We start from the raw sequence: 24,138 nt of genomic DNA on the forward strand, positions 1-24,138 counted from the left end.
GCGTAGTTTGTTGTTGGGTTGATGAATATAAGGAACGGCAAACCTCAACCTCGGAATCCCGGAGAATAAAGGTGAGGATGCTAACTGTTGAAATTGCAGCACGGGTGTGGTTTCAACATATCAGCGCCACGTATGTGGACTCTTCAGGTTTCAGTACAAATGCTTATGCATGATGCTGACGTGCGTGACGTGAATGTCTGGACAGTCTATCTAGGGATGTTAATTAGCTTAGCACAAAACCGATGTGGCAAAGCCTTGCACCAGGGATAACTTCAGATTATGTTCCCCGTGCAACGCGAGGAGAACACGGACACAGTATTCCTTGTTACAAGGACTCACTGGTCTACATTTCAGCATGGAACTAAAAAAGCTCCATGATTTCAGAGAGTTGGACGTCCAACCGCGATTTTTGTCCTGCCAGTACCAGTGTCACTGTCTCAGTAGGAACATTTGGCGTATCTTTCCCTTTTGCTTTCTACGGTCATGCCACGGCACTGCTGCGAAGAGCAAGTACTTAGCCTAGGCATTCTTTTTTGCGATATTTTAGTTTACACAAACTACGAATCACATGTATCAGTACGCCATGCAATGTCTTGTGCAGGACGTTGCGTATAGACGACTTTGCATGTTTACCGTAATTAGTGAAGTCTGTGTCAAATCGACACCCTGGTCCCCCAGTCGTGGTATTCTACTCATCTAACGGCTAATGTAGAGTTTATGCACGGCCTCAGCATTTTCATAGTATGGGTACACCAATGTAGCCTGTTCTGCAGCCTTTTATAGTTTATTGGTAGCAGCTAGGACTCCAACAACCACCAACCATTAGTGTCATTAAAATGCATTGCTTGTTTTCAAACTGTCATGCATCATATTGGTGAAATATACATATTGTGTTATCAAAAGACGATAATAGATATTTGAAAATAGTATTCGCTCATATAAATGATTAAGGGATTTTACGCTATTGCAGCAAACTTTACTGAGCACTACGTGTAGGACAAGATTGAGAAAACAATGAAATAGTAAGAAAGGTAGTTTCAGTTTCAAAGAGGAAACTAACAGAAACTAAAGAATGATGGTGAAAACTAGCACTAATAGTGGGGAAGTTATTCTAGAATCAAGGATCCGTATTATTGAATAATAATCTTCCATCATACATATAGTTTCCTGCGTCCAGGCAAGACGGTTGAAAACATTTGATACAAAATTAAGTTCAGTCAAATTTTTATTCTTTCTATGTAAAGTTAAACGTGATGTAAGATGTTTTGCAAGGAGTGAGTACATCCTGTGTTTTTCATTTGAAGCATGTGTATTGTGTCAATCAGTAAGTCACCATATGATATGTCAGGACAAAAATTTTTCGATACCATCTTGATACATTGAAAAACATGTACAACACTCTATTATATATTACTGTTATGAAATAGACACATACAGCTTGCTGCATGTATGGCCACTGCAGAATTATCATTTGCAGTTGCACTCTATCAAATGCAGTGTCTAGCTTGGCAAAACTAAGAAGAAGATCATTATCTTATCTTAGTGTCAATTGTGCTCAGGTGTTGGTGGGCAATTTAGCTTGGCATAAATTGTCGTTTATGAATACAAAGGAAGAAATGAAAGTTTCAACTGTGCTCCCTAGGTATGTGAAAATTAATATTATGTAAGACATGGACAGATGTCAATAAGAAGAAAAACTGGCTCACTGTACAGTACTGTATACCAAGAAAATTGCATCATTCTTGCACATATGGGAGGAAATATTTTAATGGATAAAGTCAGACTGATATGGCATGAGATAATAAAATAATTACTGGATACACAGCTGGCGTTTATGATGTTAATAACTAAATACTTCCATTAACTAAGTGCTTTTTGTAAAGAGATTGGGTGAATTTTCATTCTGTCTTGATAATTATCAGTGGAGGGGCTTGACTTCTCTCCAGAAATCTCATTAATTATAACAAAGTTGTGACATCGAAGGAAGGAAGCTTTAAGTCTGCGTACTGGATTATGACCTTTGATTTGTGACTACATTCCAGCACATTTGCATACCTATCCTATATTGTACTGTGTAGATGTTACTGTTACAGGTACTTGAAACTTCTAAGCTTGCACTTCGTTTTTACAGCTTATTTATGGTTCATAGTATGGTCTACCGGATACCAAACCACTGATTTTTACCATTCATTGATTTTCATGATAACTGTCTTTTTGTACAATATGCCTTCCAAATGTATTGTAGACTTGGTGTAGTTACTGTCTTGTAAATCTCAGGACAGAAACCGTACAGAGATTGTTCAAACACAATAGTGTTGTTTGCAAATGATGTCATTTTTTCTTTCATTAATATATAGAAATAAATATTTCTTTACCAACTGCATTTTCTGCAAGAACAACGTAAACAAAACCTGCTGGTGTTCACTACTTTATGGCTCAGACTACAAACTGCAACAACAGCCACACAGGCAATGATAAAATTTGTCCAAATTTCAAGCAGTATATCTATCTGTCAGCTGTGAATTAACATCTAATCTGTGTAGCCTTTTTCTTTTTTGTTGTAGTAGTAATTTTTAACAATGCCATCATTCAAGAAGGGACGAAATCTGCAGGCACCATCCAGACGTCCCAAGAGCTTACTGAGTACAGCAATAGAGATAGGTGGACAGCCATCAACATCATCTGAAGGCAGCTATGAATCTGGCAGCCTTTCAAAAGAATCCAACCTCAGCATTGGAGAAATCTTGCAAGGTTTGGAAATCAATGTGAGGAGAGTGAGAGATGGGAGTCAAGAATCAACAAACACTGTCATAACAAACATCAACAGTGCTTTCAAAAAGTATGGTTTGCAACTAGAAAAGGAAAACAAAGGTATGTACTGGAGTTTTAATCAAATGTAGATTGCGTACTTCAGGTTTTGAACCCTTTTCCTGCCAGACAGTATCACTTCCCCATCTGCTGCCAACTCTGTGAAAAGCAACATTGAGCCAATTATGTATTTCGGCCCCTTGGCTTGGTTCTGTTATAGTGGATTTAGTATGTAAAAGTAATGATTACAGTGTCTGTTTTCAGGGCCTTCAAATTTTCATTTTTTTGTTAAAATGCAGTATATTGTTCTTCTCCATCTCGACCTGATAGTAAAATATTAACTTGGCAGGATAAGGTTCAAAGGCTGATGAAAATTGTTTGCAAACTGCCTTGTTGAAAATTTTATAGGTACATGTAATCCTAATGAGGTGTTTGTGCTAAATGAACCAACAATTAGCATGTAATGCATGTATGCAGATTAGTTTATCATGACACGTAAAACATGTGAAAGAGAGTTATGACATGAAAATTGAAGTGTTCTTGTCAAGTGGCAAAAGGTAAACGTATGGAAAGTAATCAAGATTATTTGAACTAGTGCACATTGAGGATAAGCTGTTGGAGAATGAATTTACAGAGACTGTATAATCAATAGTAAGCACTTGCTTTCTGCCAATGTGAAGTTACATGTACCAGCCAGCTACATGTAGTCCCATTTGAAATGTTGCAGCTCCTTTGATTTTGTATACTCTGACAAAAATAGTCTCCTGTTTGCTTTGACAATAGTGTATGGCCCAGCAACAGCTACCAGTATACTGCAGCATACAGCTGCTTGCAGATCTAACCATAGCTACACTGGTAACAATGGTTACAACTGGTAATAATGTCGATGTACCGGTATGTTCACAGAATCATAAATATTTCCTTGATGAGTACAGTCCTTATTTGAATATGTACCTATAATAAAGAGGGACAGCCAACCAGCTTATTTTTTCTAACAAAATTTTGAGAGGAAAATGGGAGTTGTGAACAACTGCCCACTAAAATTTGGAAAGTTCTATTCCTGCCCATTTTCAACTGTCTCTTCCCACCAAGAAATCCCGCCTTCCCCTCTATACTCATAATATCCCCACTGCAATATCTTTGCCACCTACTTATCCCTGATACAACTGAATTGTATCCGGTGACCCACCATTTAACTCAAACTGCCAGCTGTAAAAGAGAATGAAATTCCCAGCCAGTTGTTGAGGAAAAATTTCAGGGGAACCCATTCCATTCCCTTTAGTGTGGAAAGGAATCTGCTCGCCCATTCATCTACCAACCCTCTCTAACTGCTTTTGCATGAACAGCTTTGCAGACTGCCCGTAAATAACATAGTAAGCATATGACTGAAAAATCCATGTTTTCTAACTTTTTCAGGAAAAGTTGATAGATTGTTCACAACCTTCAGAACAATGGCGATGGACACCAAACTCAACTTCATCAGTCGACTTCAACTCTTGGAACTGATTGAACTGAGAGCTGCCCAGTGGTCTGTCAAATCCACATACTATGGTAGAAAGTATGCCAAGTTGGAAAAACCATTTGATGTGAGTCTCTAGCATCCTGCATGTAAAATATACTTTATAACAACTTGACAATGACCTTATAAAGTTCATGACCTGTTGGACAGCCAGCAGTCATTTGGAGATGAAGACTTAGATTAATTATTACTGTGTGAATTCCAGACAGGCCATCTAACACTGATATACCGGTAGTTTACCCATTAAGCTAGTGTTAGGTTTCCTTGATACACAGAATATAGTGTTTATTGTTGAAATAAGAATAATTGGTGCAAGGGAAAAGGGAAAGACACCAGATCACAATAGAGAGAAAAGGTATCAGATAAATAGGGTGTGTGAATATTCAAACGTGCACTTACAAGAAAGTGTCATTCATCACAAGTATTGATACAGTGCTGAAAGAAACTTCCAGAAATTTGTAAATTAACTCAAAGACCAGAATATTGAGGAGTGGGGAACACATCAGTAAATGACAAGTAGTTATTACTAACAATATTTATCACAGAAAATTCGGAGATTTGTGTAAGCCATTGTACCAATTTAAACGAACTAGTCAGTGCTATTTATGTAATGTTGAAAAAAAACGGAGTTCAAGGCTTTATGAATCAGCTTGTAGATCCTAGGTGGTCACAGTAATTGATACTGTCATCAACAAAATAATATACACAACAACATTTCATCATTATTAAGCAACTTATGTCATGTAGTTGAGCAGAAAAAGTGACCCCCTCCATAGTCATAATGACTTTGTAAAATCATCAATATATGACAATCTTGTCAATGTATCACAGTTTTGTCAAAATGTCACGGTCTTATCACAATCTTGTCAATATGTCACAAATTTAAACAAATCATGCATTTTCAGGTTGGCAGTGGTGATGCAAACCTTCCGGCCATTGAGAAGACTTTGACGAGGTTTTCAGAGTCCAAAAGTTGTCAAAATGTTCAAAATTGGTTAAAGAACATCCAATCACAAAGTAACTCCAGCCAGAGTTTTGTAAGAGGCAGCAATCTCTCACACCAAGCACCATCAGAAGTTTGGACTTTTGGGAGTGATCGTAAAAATACTACAGAAACTAAAAGTGCCACAACACCTGACCCAGAGACAGATACTGATTTCTGTCATGGTGTCAGTGAAGAAGACTTTCTCGAACGGTATTCAAGGTAAGAAATAGTGTGACACATTGAATTGCTTTCAGTGAGTTGGCGTATTAAGGCAGAATATGTCTCTTTGACAGGGTTTTCTCATTCTCATATTTTTACAATACTGTGTTAGCATGCTGATGGAGTAAATAAAATTTTCAGTCTTGTTTTAGTGAAAATGGATAATCTATTTTTCCAAAAGAGTAATTACAGAGATATAGCAGCCATGTTGAATTTCATATATCAATAACTTTTGAAGCAATATAATTCATAAGTTGACCCAAGATTTATATTCATCATCATGAAGGAATGAAGGAGAATAGTTTAAAGTTTCCTGAGCAAAAGTTAAACAGTTTTAAAGTTTAAAGATTCCAGTATTGAGGCTCTTAGTACATGTACCTCATTGGATTTGAGTACCTCAACACAGACAAAATTGTCCATGGCCTGAACAGTGAGAGATGAGTTTGCATGATTTTGAAAAGTTTCATGTCTTATGCAGTATTTCGGCATGCATTGATAAGTTAGTGAGCAAGTCTGATGGTAAAGTCAAAATTGTATACTCGGTATTGTGTTGACCAACATTCTCTGAAAGATTTTGGCCATTTCAACTTGTACATCTGCAATGATTTATTTCACTTGAATATAGTCACTTGCCTGCATTCCAAAAAATAATGAAGAGTTCTTGAGCAACTTTTGGAGTTTGTAATGTCTGTAAATCATTCCTAAATAATGAAACTCTGCAATCTATTATTGTTGTTTATCTTGCAGACATGAAGAACTTGTCCAGGAAACTTTGGCAGTCAATTTAAGCCAAGCAAAATCTGGTAAGAGTGTTTCTATTTGGTGTATTGTTCAGAGGCACAGTCTGTCTGCCACTGTATGAAAAATGACTTCAGAGTTAAATAATGTGTAGTTAAACGTTCCTTCTCAGAAGTCTTAATGCACTAATGTACTGGTAATAGGCTTACTATGTAATGTGCAAGGAGAAAAAAGAGAGTAATTTAATACTTAAAAATTTGCTTGATTCTTCTCCCAAATTGTATTTATTTTTATGGTTTGTCTATGGAAGCTGGTAGAAAGAGGATTAATTACTGTAAATTGAAAGCATGAGATAATGCATTTAACATGTGGTGTAACTTCTCTCTTTCATAGTCTTTGGACCAAAAGGAAAAGCTGTTATAGATATCATGGAGATCAGTAATGCCTACATCAAATTTCTTCCTACAGGTGAGTCTTCATACTCTCTCACTTTTCAGCAACTAAGTTTGATGTATTCATACTTTTCATCACAAAAGCTTGTTATCATATACCTACATTTACGTGCCTGTGTAAAGCTATGTGTGCTTCTAGTTCTGTGCATTTTTTTTATGTATCACGCCCCGGCCCATCCCAAATATGGGCAATTGCGTGCATTTCTGAACTACATGTACCTTGATTCTGGTTGCTACGCGCGTTGCTATCCGCAAACGTTCCATTCGTACACAAAGCCAGCGCTAGATTAGGAAAACGTCTGCTCACTCAGATCGTACAATTGCGCGTGGCAACAGGGGAGCCGCGACGGTTACATCTGCTTAATTTTGGAAATTCTAGTGAAATCCTGTGTATACTACAATGTAAGTGCGTGCCTGTTCAGTATAGATTACAATAAATTGACACGTTTGTCCTTCTCACACCTCGATTTCAGCCTGGATTTCTGTTGGTCACGTAATAATAAGCATACATTGCTTTGCGCGTTTTAGAATTCTGCAGGTAATGGCGCCATTATGTATGTCAATCCGCGACGGGGAGTGGCCATCGCATTTATGAAAAATTGACACAAATGGTTAAGAATTTTTGATATCGCACGCATTTATATCTCCAAGACGATGCTGCATATTATGTAAACTACATATTTATCATTCCATAAGGTATATGATAAAACCTTTACAGCCCTGATACGGCTTTTGTGGCCCTTGGTCGTACGGTGTAAAGGCCCTTGCACGCTCGGGCCCTTCCGCCATACGACATCTGGCCGCAAAAGCTGTATCAGGGCCGTAAAGATTAATGTAGTCCCAACAGTGTCATATATTTGATTAACAAGATCCCTGACCCAGTATTTTCCTATGGATTTCAAAATTCATATAGAGGAGAATAAAAAAAATTCACAATGGAAAGAAATACCATACTGGTACTCTCAATTGCACTCATCATTCATCCTCATTGTGTTGTTGACAGTTGGTACCATGCGGAGTATTCATTTGAAAGGCAACAGACTTGCTGTAAATAAAGCCAAGGAACTGATTGCACAGAAAAGAAAGAGTGTCAAATCAGTACAGGTGAGAGAAATGAAGAGTTTTTGTGTTCAAATGAGACATGACAGTCTATAGTGTTGGATTTTACTGGACATCTTTTAAGCTTTCAGCTGAATGGAGAGTTGAATTAATATGCTTTTATGTATGTGCACAATTTGCTAGGATTTATTTAATCTTAGTAAAATTGTCCTAGGAACTCTCAAATTGAAAAGATATATTATAATTTGGTGTTACTTATCAGCAGCTGTATGATATTCCTCCTCCCCCATTCTCCTCATGAACACTGGATGTTTAGGATACCCCAGATTTCAATTTTTTCAGACAAGTGGGCTGTATAGTCAAAGTTGAGAAAACAAGTATAGGGCCGTTCACAGTTACGTCACTGTTCTCTCATTAATATGCAAAAATAAATATTTGTCTGCATTTTTAGATTACGCTTTTGAAAATTACGCATGCAAGAACGACGAAATACATCTCAGTGGGCGACTGCTAGTGTAACAGTGAATACTAAAAAATATATTCACGACTCAGAGTACAAGCTGCAAAAATAGCCACGCATGCAACATTGATAAAATTTGTCCGCATTTCAAGCTGCGTGTCCGATGTCGCGCGCGTACAGCTATATTTAGTAACAAACCTGTAACCGTGAACAAGGCTATTAGTAACTGATGGTGGCATACTGGTTGGATAAATCTTGTTCCATGTCCTTTTTCAGGAGCCATATTCTTGTAAAACTCAAGTTGGTCTCACTTTCAGTTTACCACAGAAAGAGTTCATCTTGCAAAACGGTAAGATTTCCAAAATTTCAGTCCTGGTCATTTGTTTTAGGTTAAGTCTACGTTATATTGTTGATCTCTTGTATGAAATTACAAATGAAGACAGATTTATTTTGAGGATGATAAATGAGATATATTTATTATGTCTGAGGTACCTATCTCTGTGATGATATCATCACATACACAGACAAATATCTAAAAATGTATCATTGTAAAAAAAAGATCAAGATAATATTAAAAAAGTCACAAGTAGAAGGAAGGTAGTTTACACGGACTTGCATCGTAGCACCAGATTGTAAATCTATCTTAGCTTGCTGCTCTAGCCTTTTTTGACTAGTTGAGACAGCTGTGTTGAAAGAACTGTTTTCCAGCCTATGTGAGTTATTTTCCATCAATATGGTGATGACTTAGTGGGCAGTATAGTGTTCATCCCAAAGTACATATACAAAATTGTGCATAAAAAATCCACATAAAATGATGTACTATGAACTTCAAATAGTTCTCTCTTTTCTCACATTTTGTGCCGGCAAATGTAACAAAGGACTGTTTCTGAATCAGAGCCTTTCGTGAATATGAAAACTGTGTAGTGCCTGTTGATATAATATTTACCCCAAGTGTCTGTTCCCTGCCTGTGTTAACTATTACACCATAACATATGTACATATGATAGTGAGCGTGAATGATCTGCAGCATTGTCTAGCGTCTCGTGGATCAGAACCTTTGTACAAGTAATCACAAGTTGCACATGACCGTCATAGCCAATCTGTTGATTTTCCGTGTCTTTGATGTATTTTTTGTGAACACAGAGTTGTCATCGCAGAGGGATACCTCTGTAGTCAGGCCATCAAGTTACCATAGTAACCAGCATCAGCAGAACAAGGAAACTTTAAAGTCCGTCATACAGGTGAGAAATCTAAGCTTTACAAAATCATTATCCTGAATAGTACATAAAGTCTGAGAAACTTTTCTATTTGCTTGAGTGGAAAAATCAAAGTACATTGTACATGTAGGAGAGTTATTTGCTTTCTGAAGGTGAAAATTTACAGTAAATAATAGCACAAGAGAATAATGTTATCTATTTGTATCTATGCAGACACTGAACACAATAACAGTCACAATTCCTCAGGACAGAAAAGCTGACTTTGAAGGTAAGAGAATGGCAGCTAGTGTAAAAGTTTGTGCCATCTTTCAGCACTGTTTTTACTGCTGTTTTCTGATTGTATAGTTATAAGTTGAATATGATACCTTTTGAAATCTATATGCGTAACGTCTGTTGGTCTTGGCCAAAATTTCAAGATACCACATCATAGATAGTGTGAATAATTTGCTGTTTCTATAATCTCACAACGTGGTTCAATGTGACATCACTTAAAAAGTACTACTTTATTCTAAAACTAACTTTGTTGCTACCAGTAACTTATTATGGCATAATCTTGAAACGAAAGATTATCACTTTTGTTTTTTAACATTTTGAAGTCTATAATACCATTCTTTCAATATCCAGTGAGTGAAGCTAAACAACTTTACTTGATCGAACTTCATCCTCAGCAAGATATTGCAACATGTACAGGAGTTTATGTCTATCAAAAGCAGCTTATAAAATTTTAAAAATTCCAATATTTGACAATAGTCTTTGTATTTTTCATTGCAGCAATTAAATCAAGACTGAATTACAAATACAATTGTCAGATGGAACTTGTTGGTAACACAGTGAATGTTACATACCCAGATAAAATATCTACCAAGGTGTGTATTTCTGTTAGTCCACAAAACCTTGCAATCCATGCTCCCTTATCCAATTCTGAGATATTCCAGTTGTGTTCCATTTCCAGCATTGCGTCAATATCAACTTGGTTCCGCTGAGTAGCTTTCTGTTTAAATGGATTTCCATTTCAAACATGATCATTGTTGCATGGAATATGTTCTGACACTCTACCAATTCTATATTTGACAAAATCCATATTACTGTGCTATTACTGTCAATGGCACTTTAATAATTCTATGCAAAATCTTACACCTTTTCACCTTGACCGTATTCAGCTAACTTACATCATTATTGTGCACTTGGCAGGACCTGACTGAAGATGTCAAGGCAGGATTTTACCAGTTAAAAGAAGTATCAAAGGTAAATGATATGTATGCTAGATAGCGCTCAAAGAAATAGCTGGCTAAAAAGCTAATATGGTACTGTTTAATTTGTGTATTTTGTTTGTGTGAACTTTGGCGTTGTCCATTGTGAACAATTTACCAAGAACCCCCTCTATCACTCATCTCCGGAAGATGAGTGATGACATCTGTGGTTGTCTTTAAGCATTTGCACATGCAGGAACCAAAGTGTTAGTTATTGTTCATTTGTACCTCATTTGATCTCACATCCTGTTATTGCCATACACAGCTACAATTCAGTGCCATTGTCTGCCAAGTAAAAACTCACAGAGCAAGCTTGGTATATGTTGGTCAATGATATTGGGAATGTTACAGTTAAAGGCATGGGTCACGCATCAGATTGTCTTGCTAGGAAATTTACGTACTAGATTACAATTTCAATGGAAAACAAAAGGCTCTGACACCTTCATAATCCCTTACAGACTAGAACAAACTCGATCCCTGGGATTGAGTCCCCTACCTTTAATCATTTATCAAGGTTCATACATGTACCGGTATAATGGCAAATGGATAAGTTATCATTGTACTGCCAGTGAGGGCCGGTGAGATAGTCTATATCCCCTAATAACCATGTAAATATATTAAACCTGTGTATAGACGTGTACAATTTAAATATTGTAATCCATATTGTTGTTTACTATTTAGCCATACCTGTTTGAGATACCAATCAGCGTCTGGGCCAACACTACAATTGATAACTTGAAGAATATTGTAATCTACATCAGTAAGAAATCTGGATGTGTTATGCAGATACTCTTCACACTCACTTCAACAGTCAATACTGCCCCAGGTATGTGTATCATGGTCAATACTGTTCCAGGTATTTGTGTATCATGGTCAATACTGCTCCGGGTATGTGTGTTTCATGGTCAATACTGCTCCAGGTATCTGTGTATCATGGTCAATACTGCTCCAGGTATGTGTGTATCATGGTCAATACTGCTCCAGGTATGTGTGTATCATGGTCAATACTGCTCGAAGTATGTGTATATCATGGTCAATACTGCTCCAGGTATGTGTGTTTCATGGTCAATACTGCTCCAGGTATGTGTGTATCATGGTCAATACTGCTCCAGGTATGTGTATCATGGTCAATACTGCTCCAGGTATGTGTGTATCATGGTCAATTCTGCTCCAGGTATGTGTGTATCATGGTCAATACTGCCCCAGGTATGTGTGTATCATGGTCAATACTGCCCCAGGTATGTGTGTATCATGGTCAATACTGCTCCACGTATGTGTATCATGGTCAATACTGCTCCAGGTATGTGTGTATCATGGTCAATTCTGCTCTAGGTATGTGTGTATCATGGTCAATACTGTCCCAGGTACGGTATGTGTGTATCATGGTCAAAACTGCTCCAGGTATGTGTGTATCATGGTCAATACTGCCCCAGGTATGTGTGTATCATGGCAGGAATTGAGGTAATTCATGTGAAAATCATCATTAATGTACGCAGGCTTGAAATTGAAAGAAAGTTTTGCCAAACCTTCTTCGGGAACTTTTATTCAATTCTCTGTCGCAGTTTAGAATAACAATTAGGGGGCACCATGCAAATTTTGCTATAAATAGAGAAACAAAATTAATTTAACTGTATCAACGTTTGAAATTTGAAAATGAGCACTAATTGTCTGTTAAGACAGTTGAGAAAACTTAAATTATTTGATTCAGTTACTCCACTAGCCTCAAAATGAGTGCACACAAGCAGTGTACTAACAAAATATTGTAAAAATATGAGAGTCCTGATACGAGAACCCAAGGCACTTAGTATATTCTATGATGTCTATCTGCATGTGTAACAAGTTGTGATCCTTTTGATGGATACAAACATAGTTTATGTATGTTTGACCTTTGACCCTATGACAAACACAGTGTAAAGTTATTTTTGTTACACTTTTGTTTATGCATGAATAATTACGATGTTAGTTTTGAAGCAGTCTGCTTGTAAAGTGTGAATGATAAACATTTTGTTTTGTCCACCCAGCACGCCAGAACTGCTATACACGTTTTCATGTATTAACTCATTTCTCTGCGCCTTCGCTTGCTATTTAAAGTGAAATTGGTTGGCAAGAAGAACTTAGTGTCTCTCCACAAAGGATAATATCAAATGTCAGTGATGAGTAATATAAAAAAACTCATAAAGCTGTGATATCATTATTTTGACGTGTGAAATAGCTTCACTGGATTCACTGATTTGTCAATGAAATAATAGAATCTGTTGATACAATGTGTCCATTTGTGAGTTAATACACCCATGCTTATCACTACTGACATTGCTTTTTATGCATGTGCTCATCCTAGATGGTTACATAGCTATCGCTGATAGTGGCACGGACCAAGCTGACTATATTAGAGCTAAAGCATTTCTGTCACAAGCATTTTACAAGGTACACAGTTATTGCTTTATTTTATTTGCTAAAGCATTTCTGTCACAAGCATTTTACAAGGTACACAGTTATAATTGCTTTACTTTATTTGCTATATACTCATACCCACTCATTCTCAATGCTTCTTACACAGGTCTACCTTTGCCGTGAAAACAGTATTAGGCCAAAGAAGAAAAGTGTGGTGTTCCGATAACCTGACCTACCCTATTTTTTGCCTGCTGACCCTAAACTTTTTAGAGATACATAAACACGGAAGTAAAAAAAAAGAAAGAGAAAAACAGTGAAATCATGTATTTGTTACCTGGCATTTGATTTTTGCTTAAACGAGGACGTCTTTTATGTTTTTATTCCTTTTGTATGTATGATATGTTTTTCTGGAAATGTTGTGGTCAGTGTTTGTCACACTGAACCCCTGAAAAGTGCATATTTAAAAATAAAAATATTTTGGAAAAAAAAATCCCTGCCGACCTACCTTCCCTATTTTTGAAAACCATGTTATCGGAACATCACAATTTATTGTTTTTGGCCTTATCATGCTGAAATGTGGGATGAAAGTCAATATCATTGGTTAACAAAACTTCTAAAAATTCAAGTCCAAGGCAATTTATGGTCATCATGATAGTTTTAATAAAAACATTTCCAATGACCAATTGACTCATGGCAATAAAATAAGACAAATTATGTAATTATGAAAGGTTAGGGAGGTGAAATGAAATGTATAAGATATGGGTAAAGATGTAAAGAGCACCTTCAGTAATGCGGCAAGATTCTTTATTTCATATGTGGATAGAGTATACAGCCGAACTTCTCATAATTTTACAGCGTAATTGCCATTCTTTAGCAGATGTTCTGAAATGTGTCCAGTGTGACAAATTTCATTGTATTTGAAGTTCCCAAAACTTTGATGTAATAGGACAAGTGCAAAAAATGTAATATGTTGTTTTGAAAATGTAATTCAAGATGGAGCTTGCCTTTATATCACGCATACATACATTGCACCAACATTCCTTGCTGCACTAATTGTACTCTTGCTGTATTGTTTACCTTGTCACATCACAAGATGTCTGCACATGTACCGGTATCTGTTTGGAATACAATCTACTAATGCTTTCTCAGTAAGTACTACTCATTTTGCCAAAATTCTTTCCTCTAAGATTTCCAATCCAAGCGATAACAGTCCTCCAACATTTGGAGAGTCAGCAGACATTTACCAAGATATGGAGAATCTCTTGAAAGACGTCCAACCACAGACAGAAGCTGATGGTGTTGCCATGGAAACTACAATACGCAAGGAAGAAGACGAATTGTCAGACTCTGAGAGTGACAGATCATCACATTTGAAGGAGAAAGCAGGTGAGTTTTTCTACAAATACTTCTCTCCATCAGAAAGGACCTCATGTTTTTCAAGAAATACCTCTGAATCAAAACACCAATATATGAAAAGTTTACTTGAACACAAAAAAGTTTGAATTTAAGTCCATTCATTGAGCTATCTCATTTGTTTCAAGCCCTGCTCTGCCAGACAGAAGACTCTATAAGTGACTCAAAAGGTTTATTTCACCCTGTCACTCACAGAATTTTTACAATCTTATTGTCTTCAATAGAATGGTTTGATCTACCTAGGCATATATGTTGACACTGCCAATGGATTTCATCATTACTATAATATATCAGGGTTTTCTCTCGACTGAGCGATTGCGCAGATTGCGCATTTCAAGCCACTTTCTGCCCTTTAAAAGTTACTGACTGCGCGAAAATCGCGCACAAAACACAGCACGCAAATACGTCCGTATGATGGTGACCCAAGCGCACAGTGTAGTGACCTGTAATTTGCCGTTATTTCTATTCAGAATATTCCCCGGAAAAGACAAAATATCGCCTGTCATTGAATTTTGGTGACGTCATAATGTGGAGTGGACGCATCGAAAAGAAAACACAGTACAGGACATAGTTGTGCTTCAGTCTGTAGTGCCATTTTATGTTCATTTTTTGATAGGATATGTTGTTTAATGTCATTAGTAAGCATTAAAAAATACTGCCCCCTCAAATGTCAAGTTTGCCCCTAATTTTGATGAATGGGGCAGAAATTGCCCGCTTCAGTGAACATGCAGAGAAAACACTGATATATGTCTTCCGATTTCTTCAGAATGGAGACTTACCAGCGATGTCTTCAATATGATGTTGTATACATTTATTTTTTTCTTTTGTTTTAAGAATCTTCAACCAATAGAGCAGAAATATTAGGAGATATAGTTGTGCCCAGTGAAGAAGATTGGGTAAGTCAGCTATTAGTGAGAACAGAGTGCATTGGTTGAATTCTTGAAACTATTGTTATCATTTGCCACATAGCTGCAATTAAAGGGTCAGTGGCTGTGACTTTTGATGAGTTTTTCATTATTTTCATTTGTTTGTCGATTTGAAGTCCTTGTTCTATCCCCCAAAGCATGTTAAAACACCCACTATTCACACTCACTATTGTATGTGCGTAGACTGCACTGTTATTGTTTACATTTGAATTTCCAGAATTCACCCTTCAACAATAACAATGCAGTTTGCACATGTACAGGTTGAGTTGACAAGCTGAATACTGTGTATCTTAGCATGCTTTGGGAGTAGAACAAGATACTATTTAATGAAATGTAAATAAAAATGGTGAACAAAACATCAAAAGTTGAAGCTACTGACCCATAGATACCGGTAATATCCTGCCCAGACACAGTAACTGTTATGAAGCCTGTCTACAGAAGTGATCAGCAGAGTTGACAGTTTAAAGTGAAGAATTTAAAGTTAGAGTTTTTTCAGAATGTCAACACAATGTTGATCATGTTCTTGATGCCCTTGATATCAACAGAGTACAGGCATTGATGAGTACGCCAAGCCACACAAGTGGAAACGCGCTACATCCTTGGTTGACAGTCACGGTAATTTGGAGAAAACCACTTCAGAGAAGGGGTTCTACTTGGGTCCCTGTCTTCAGAGGAAAAGAAAGAAACAGTTTCCATGTGAAGGAAAAGAAGGTAATTGTTTCAAGTCCCACTTAGCAAAACTCTTCTCCCATCTACCCAACCCCCAGATCTATTCATAAATGCACATAGTTTGTTGTGTTCATACTGTTGATTGGTTATTATATCATACCAGTGTATACTAATGGCACAGATACAGTGATCTGATTGGTCGAGAAGTGAAAATGACTGTGCTATTATTATTTGTAATATGGCACAGTTGGAACATACATGCTCATATTTTTCAGCTACATAAAATTTCTTTTTTTGACATTTCATGCTGGAATTTCAATATCATATACTGTGATCATACAATAGCGATAAACCACCTCAGCACTGCGTGTGTACCTCTTGGTTTTGACCAGTTCATGACATACAGTACATGCTACGGCTGTTGCATGTATGTTAGGAACTAGTCGAAATGTCATTGCATACCATAACTGGGTATGGTTTATTGCTTAATCAGTGTAGGTGCATCTGTCTGCTGTGCCTGTTCAGTGTTCATAGCGTACAATTACAAGCTGTTGTAGCTGTATGGATATGTGTACAGTATCTGTCTCTTGATTTGACATCCATAGAATCTGATTTGTAATGCTTCAGACAAAGATGTGCATCACATCAATAACCAGAAGTGTAAATGATTCAATTTTTCATGGATTGGATTTGCATAATTAAGACCTCTTTTGAATATTCTGTGGTAATAGAATATCTTTTACATAACAGGGTTCAGTTATTCATCATGCAAAGTATGGTCTGTTTCTGTCGGTAGTATGCAAGTCTTCTGATCATTATAAATAATGCATTATCAGTTTAATGTGAATTGTGCATAATCTGCAAGTATGACGAAGCAAAAACTTTTATCTGATGCAATGAAAGTAAACATAAATATTGATTCTACATTCAATCAAAATGGTGTTCCATTCATATTCTTTGAAACACATATGCCAAGAACATTTAAAATTATAGTTTTTCAATTTTGCACATAATCACTGTAGTAATCGCATGTCATTCAAAATACTGTTATAACTGACATGTAAATAATTTCATTAAAACAGGGTACAGCAGTACCAAGGCCCCTGAAGAAGTTAAAACTTCATCAGTGATGCACAGCTCATCCAGAACTTATAATACTAGCACTGAGAACGTAATGGAACAATCAAATACGGCAGAGTCAAGAGTAAACGCACAACCCAGAGTAAACACACAACCCAGAGTAAACGCACAACCCAGTCCGCCCCTCGCAAAGGACTTGCATAAAGTGCAACATTTTCCCCTGCCACCAAAATTTGGAAATGAGTTCCAGTTCAACTTTTCTATGGATTGTTATTCAAACATACGGCCATTCGAACCCCGTAAACAAGCGCCGCATTCTCAGACCCTTCCGCCTCCTGGATATCGGCCTTTCCAACCAATGCAAGAGAGAAAGACTTTTCCATCAATCCATAGTAAAGAGTTTAATCCGGGAAAATGGTGGGCCATTCCGGAGAAGTCTGGAGTATTTTCAACAAGTTTGAATACAAACACAGGAAGTTGGAGAACTCGCCATCCTGAAATGGTTTCTATGAAAGTGAATGTGTCGTCAAATGTCAAAACGTGTGATATAGAGACAAAAACTCAGACCACACAAGGGATGAGTCAGAAACGGATACCTTTGAAGCAACCCATTCAGAACAGACGTTCAGTGACTGTCACACGGCAACCTTTTGGTCCTGATATTCAAAATTCAATCTTTGCGTCCATAAACAGATGTACAATGGATCCATTAGACAAATCTGCATTATCTAGAAGAAGACAATTTTCCATCACTAAAGTTAAAAAAGGTGAAGATTAACAGACTTTTTACGTTTGCAAAATCGTAATTTTATGATTTGAGAAAAGAAACCAAGTTTCATAGCATTTAAGTCTAATAATATAGAAGACAAAGTAATATTTCTCTGTAGTCATTATTTCCATCTTAAACAATTTCTCTGTCCAAATTTCACATTAGTCCAAGTAGTGTAGTCATTAGGCAATCGTTATGGACTTTGATAAGAAACATTTTGCCCTATACTCAACTTGTTTATCAAGATTTACAAATCTCAATGAACAAATTTAATCGAAAATGTTTTAGTTTTTATCAGTGTCTTTATGGAGAGCTCTCTTTTGAGGAGATGTGCAGCCATTTCATCACAGACTCATCTTTGTTAAGTAGTGATTGTATTGATATGAGGTGCAGTATCTTGATAGACAGTTTAACTTTTATATAAGAACCTATAAAAACCTAAGGCCATGTTTTATTACAGATGAGTTCATACCAGCAGAGCATGCAGATGATGATGACAACCTATTGTCCCATCAACCATTTCTCAGAAAGGACTGTAAGTCTGTGTGTCCTTTCTGCTAACATTCAAAATACCTATTGTCCAATCAACCATTTCTTAGAAAGGACTGTAAATCTGTGTGCCCTTTCTGCTAAATTCAAAATACCTGTTTTCTGGCATTTTTTTGGTCACAGAATGTTTGCTAAAATCAGCCATGAAATCAAATAGGATAATCATGCATGATAAAAACCCTTTCTTGTACCGTGTAGCTTCATGTCAGTCATGGTGTTAGCGGACATCTTTTTTCTGGTAACAAGCAGAAGTGATGTCTTTCTTGACCTGCTCCTACATTTGGTGGAAGCTATGCTTTGTCATCTCTGACAGTTAGCATCTCTGTATTCAGTACACCAAATTTGTTAAGGTAGCATGTGCCTCGGTGCAGATATTCAGACTCTCAAATTTTTACAATTCTTTTCTGATCTACAACTTGTGGGGGTTCATTTTAAAGCTGTTGGTGTAAGAAAACTTTTCATCGGCTAAGTTGTTCGAAAATCAAAAATTTTATTTTTTCTTCATAGAGTTAACACAGGGATGGTGGCCATTTTGAATTTCAATATCGGTAAATCTTGAGAAATTTGTTTCTCTAGTTCCAGAATTTGCACAGTGACCCCCGATTTTTATTCTTGATTTTAGAAGAGAATGATTGAAATATTCCTTGAGGAAAGTTTGAGCAAAAGCTTAAGTCTTCACTTTCGAGGCGCATAATACATTACTTACTGAATCCAAAGATGTCCCTAAGCATTCAACTTTATGCTGACACTTTTCTAAATTGAAGTTGGTGAAGATAGGAATAGTTCTGTGTTAGGCAGTAAACACAGCATGCCTGTTAAAACTGATACTGTGGACAAAACAACTTTCTACGAGGATACTCCAACTGATTAACAATTTTGCAAGTAATGTTAAAAATCTAGTTCTGTGGTAGAAAGTATTGTCTCTGTGTATTTACTCAACATCTTTGTTGATACTCACTATCAGTGCCAAAATCAGCCCCTATTGCTGTCCATTGAATTATCTATCCTATTACCAAATAGTTCAGCCTGGTGCATCAATTTTCAGTGCTGTTCAATATATGATGTGAAACTTAAAGCATATGTAACTTCAACAATGAATACTTTGATGTAGGGAATTATTGCCAACTCATCGTAGCTGGACACTCAGGAATATGGCGTGGTGTGTTCAACTGAGGTGTACCAGCAGTAGTACAGTTTAATATTCTGACCTTTATGGGAACAATCTCTCAAATGATGCAAAAAATGTCCACAGAAATTAGTCTTAGTTTCTTTTAGTAGGCTGTACATGGAATGTCTATGTTTGACCCTTTGAGTGCCAAAGTCAATTTTTGTCACCTTTCAAAAATATATAATGCAGGCAATTTTTTTCAGGTCAATTTAAGACAATCTTTTTCCAGATTTTTCCAACCATTTTGATCAAAAATTGTTGACAATTAAAAGTTATGCCAATTTGCTCCAAAATTACCATAATAATTACGAAAAAAAAATCAAAAAAATTTGCAAAATGTTGCACTAGAATTTAGGAGGGAAAAATTACAGCACTCAAAGGGTTAATGAAATTGTGTGTTTAGTATACAGAATGTGGGGTTAAATCTTGGCTAGATGTAGTCTTGTCATTGAAACTGAAAACATGCCCTTCACATTCAGTTCATTTGCTCGTCTGTTTCCGACACAGCTAGAACCACATACCGGTACTCCCGTGATGATCTGTTAGAAATTGGTAAAACAGCTGCCTATGGTGAGATCCCACCTTTTGTAGATGACGTTGATGATGCTGTCAGATCTTTACTTCTTGTTCCTGAGGTGAGTTCATGTACATGTAGTTATTGTAGATATGTGGTATAAAGATCAAGGTCAATTGTAGTTAGATTTGGATAAATCTTTCCTGACTTCTGTAAGAAATAACTCTGACCCCACTTAACCCTCATTGAACTTACAGAAAATAAGATAACGAAAACTAGTGTTGTATGATGTGGCCCAAGATTTGTTATATTAAGTGATTAACTTTGATCAGTTTTATTCCTTTAGGGATGGTTTGATCCAGTCAAGTTTACAGAAAACCTTAGATAGCCCACTGGTGACCATGTTCGTAGAAGACAACTATCGGATTCCTCTGACAAGTCTAGCTGCTCATAGGTGTATTTGATTTTCATGTTGATCATCCAGAAACTCTGAATAATGTATGTTATGTGATGTCTGCAGTCAATGTTTGATAGCAAGTGACTGAGACAGGTGGTAGAATTTAATCAGTTTCTGACAAAGCTGAAAGACTTGAGGAGAATAGCCTTGGGTGGTAAGGATTAGCTTTCAACCAAATTGCAGCATTAGAGACACCATGCTATTAACATTACTGTGGTGACAAGTTTTACTGAATACACACAGTTGAGATGATACGTAGCTTCCATTTGCTTTGCTCTGACTGTATATAGAATCTTCAACTGTTTGAATCAGTTTGTGTCCACCATTTGTGTGAATATATGTGTGCACCTCTACATCAAAACGTACTGGTATGCACACGTAGCATCAATGTATGACCGCATCTCCTTGTCAACTTCAGGAGAAAATTTTGACAGGATCATTCCAACTGTGTGATTTCCCTGAACATTGTGCTTCTGATCAGTATGGCTGATATCATCTGGTGTAAGTGTTAAACGTCCTATGCTGTTCATTTTTTGTACTTCCAATGCAGAAATTCAGAACTCTGTGTACAAAATGTCAAAGACACATCGAGGTTGAAATGCGAACATGGAAACCATCCATTTTCGCTTTTGACAGATAATTATGTAAATATAGGATTAAAACTCTACAAGATTAAAAATGACTTTTGTGTCAGGAGACAAAACAAAGGAAGAAAAGTATTTGTCTAAATTCCTCCCAAATTTGTTTGATTTTGGAAGTGATACGTTTCATTCTATCAAATAGGATTGTCTATTGTTGTCAAAACGCCACATACTTTGTATTTTGATATGAATGCAATCATTTTATACCATGATATTTGTGTTTTATGCAAGAAGTGAACTGACATCTCAACATTCAGCTACCGTATCTCAGACACAACAAAACTTGCTGAGAATGAAGTTAGCGTTCTCCTTCAACATCAAGTGTAACAGCACAACAAATATTCACTAAAATAGTTTCTGAAAGATAGAAGATTCTGTGAATTTGAAATAATTTAGAAAACCCCGACACTGAAGACTGCCATTTTGTATTTCCGCCAAAGTGTATTCACAGATAGTTTTGTAGATAGCAAATATTAACAGAATTGTAGTATCCTTTGTTATGTTCAACTTTTGTATTCAAGTGTTGTGTTAAAAGTGATGTTACTTTATGTTTATCTTTTCAAAGGACAACAATTTCATGACTAGCTATTCCACTGAGCATTTCATCAACATGTATCCCACCATTGATTATCTTTAATTGTTAGTTTTTACAAACATTTGTTGTACTACCCACCATCATTCAACATGCAGGCATGTTGTCGTCAATAGGCAGAACATACATGCTTTCCATTGTGTATCACTCAGGTAAAGTTGGCAAGTGTCTCTCTGTTTCCCAGTATTGTTGTCATGGGTACATGCAGTCACTAGTAAAACAGGATATATACACACAATGATACTCTAGTAGGATATTGTTTCCAGGTCAGTTTGAGCCAGTGCTAGCTTTTGTGGCTATCCTGTCACCTAAATGAAGTTCTTGTTGTTTTATCAAAGTAACTATATGCAGACTAGCCAGTCTTACTGTTTTCTTGCCCTTAATATGTTCAAAAATCTTTGCAAAAGAAGTCTTACCTGAAACAGCATCAACAATATATTTGGGGAAGTTGGATTTGCAGAGAGCTTTCATCTGATTCTGCAGTTTCATCCTATTTTTGTGCAGCATGCAGATGATGAAGACTTTACAGACCACACTTACAGTGACATAGCAGACATACATCTAATTTCTCGTACTTGTTATTTCAGGAAGGGACTTGCTGTAAAAAAGTTATCTTTGCAAAAGATTTTGACTTTACGACAGGATTTGTCACATCGCTTTGCAAGTTTATGTTTGAACTTTCATTGACTGTAAACATTATGCAATTATGAGTCGTTTCTGTTAAATCATTATATGTTTATTGCACATCATCAACGGTCTTTCAATAACGAATGTTTCATTACAAAAGTAATAAAGTGTTTAAATTCATTTGTACTCCTCTCACTGTATTATTATGATGCACTTACACCCTCTTAGCAAAGTAAGAGTCAACTGTTGATTGGTTGGATTCCCATCTTATCAAGAGATACTGGCCAATCGGAATCATTCTCTTATTTTATGAGCATACTAAATTTACAGAAGGAGGTTCACTGAAAGCTGTGCAACTTAAGTGATGTGCAATCATGGAATGCATCTATAAAAGTGCTTATTGGCCCAGATCAAGTTATGTGATCTACACTTCATTTGAATAATACAAATGATACAAAATGTAGAGTTTGTAAGTCTTTGACTTATTTCCTTCTCATTCACTTGGTGTAAGTTATCTGTTTATTGTTTGGCAAATCACAGACATGTAGAGGTCAAGTGGCAAAACATCATTTACATTGTTAGTACAGGTGTATGGATTTGCCAGCTTTCAAATTCATTATCACTGGAATCAGTTTCAACATATTTCTATTCCTATCTGTAACTGTCAGAGAATCTACGCAGAAAGAAGTTCTAGATTACAATCTTGATTAACTGTAGTTTCTCTGTGACCCTGATCAAACACAAATGACTTTTACATGTTGTACACGATGACCTAATCACACATATGATCAAGAAGTAAACCACATTTGTATGTGTTTTTCACCTTTGCAATTATCAGATCATGCATTAGTAACAACATATATCCAAATGAAATGGCTATATTTGATAAGACAATATTAAACTCTATCAATTCAACTGCATTGTCACTGTCTCTGTCATTGTCATGACATTGCTCAAGTTATTCTTTCTTTAAGTCTGGCATTATTTCAAAGATCTCAGAGAACCTACATTTCAGACGATGAGTAAGCTTTCTGAGTCAGGACTTCAATAGGTGTGAAAGGTGTTTTGTTAACTTGTACTTTTTCAGTTTGATATGCTACCATTACAATGGTTGACCCATTCTGCATGAGTGTGTGTGTTTCCAGACTTCCCAGAGAGATGTGATGGTTTTGTTTTCACAGTTTGCTAGGTACAGACATTTCAACTGACATCTTTTCAAAACCTCCATCAAAGGCTGCTTGCAAGACATCCTCCAGTCTCGTAGCAAATATGAATTCTAAGTCAGACTGAAAATAAAATGAAACGTGTAATGATATTATGAGGAAAGTGACTCTACCCTACAATTCCTTCAACTCTGATGTTTAGAGTCTGTTTCATGTACAATGAATTGAAGAGGAGTACAAATTTGACCAACACTCATGGAAAAATAATTTGGGGATATTGCTTTGATTCAACATTACTTGAGTGACTACATTTCTTGTTCAACTGTCAGTCAGTACAGTATGACCAAAAAGCTCAATGAAAGTGCATAAAGTGACCTTATTTGTCCTTAGTTAAATACCAAAAATGTTTAATTAGTATGCATATCTTCAATATGAATGCTGGTTTTACTGCTGCACATATTATGAATACTGG

The 24,138-nt window shown here is 36.5% G+C and overlaps 2 protein-coding genes across 4 annotated transcripts in view; one reads left to right on the plus strand and one right to left on the minus strand.

Moving 5' to 3' along the window:
- LOC139144159 (uncharacterized) lies at positions 1-22,683 on the plus strand. Of its 3 annotated transcripts, none has more exons than XM_070714813.1 (21): positions 1-71; positions 2,565-2,871; positions 4,225-4,394; positions 5,233-5,531; positions 6,279-6,334; positions 6,663-6,737; positions 7,725-7,825; positions 8,517-8,589; positions 9,384-9,481; positions 9,671-9,725; positions 10,229-10,323; positions 10,649-10,702; positions 11,389-11,533; positions 13,046-13,191; positions 14,286-14,484; positions 15,346-15,407; positions 15,983-16,148; positions 17,189-17,953; positions 18,416-18,490; positions 20,180-20,307; positions 20,533-22,683. In XM_070714813.1, the coding sequence occupies exons 2-21, from the start codon at positions 2,580-2,582 to the stop codon at positions 20,572-20,574; spliced, it is 3,096 nt and encodes a 1,031-aa protein (XP_070570914.1). In that variant the 5' UTR covers positions 1-71; positions 2,565-2,579; the 3' UTR covers positions 20,575-22,683. The 3 variants fall into 3 exon arrangements, with proteins under 3 accessions (XP_070570914.1, XP_070570916.1, XP_070570915.1); XM_070714815.1 differs by having other exon boundaries at positions 13,046-13,131; XM_070714814.1 differs by having other exon boundaries at positions 6-71; positions 2,568-2,871.
- Positions 22,591-24,138, minus strand: part of LOC139144160 (lon protease homolog 2, peroxisomal-like) — a 15,747-nt gene continuing 14,199 nt past the window's right edge. Inside the window, exon 18 of the mRNA XM_070714816.1 lies at positions 22,591-23,789. Within this exon, the coding sequence (XP_070570917.1) occupies positions 23,679-23,789 (111 nt within the window). The 3' untranslated portion in view covers positions 22,591-23,678. The remainder of the gene's footprint in view (positions 23,790-24,138) is intronic.

Source organism: Ptychodera flava, chromosome 11 (genome assembly GCF_041260155.1).
Source record: "Ptychodera flava strain L36383 chromosome 11, AS_Pfla_20210202, whole genome shotgun sequence".
Classification (NCBI taxonomy): Eukaryota; Metazoa; Hemichordata; class Enteropneusta; family Ptychoderidae; genus Ptychodera; species Ptychodera flava.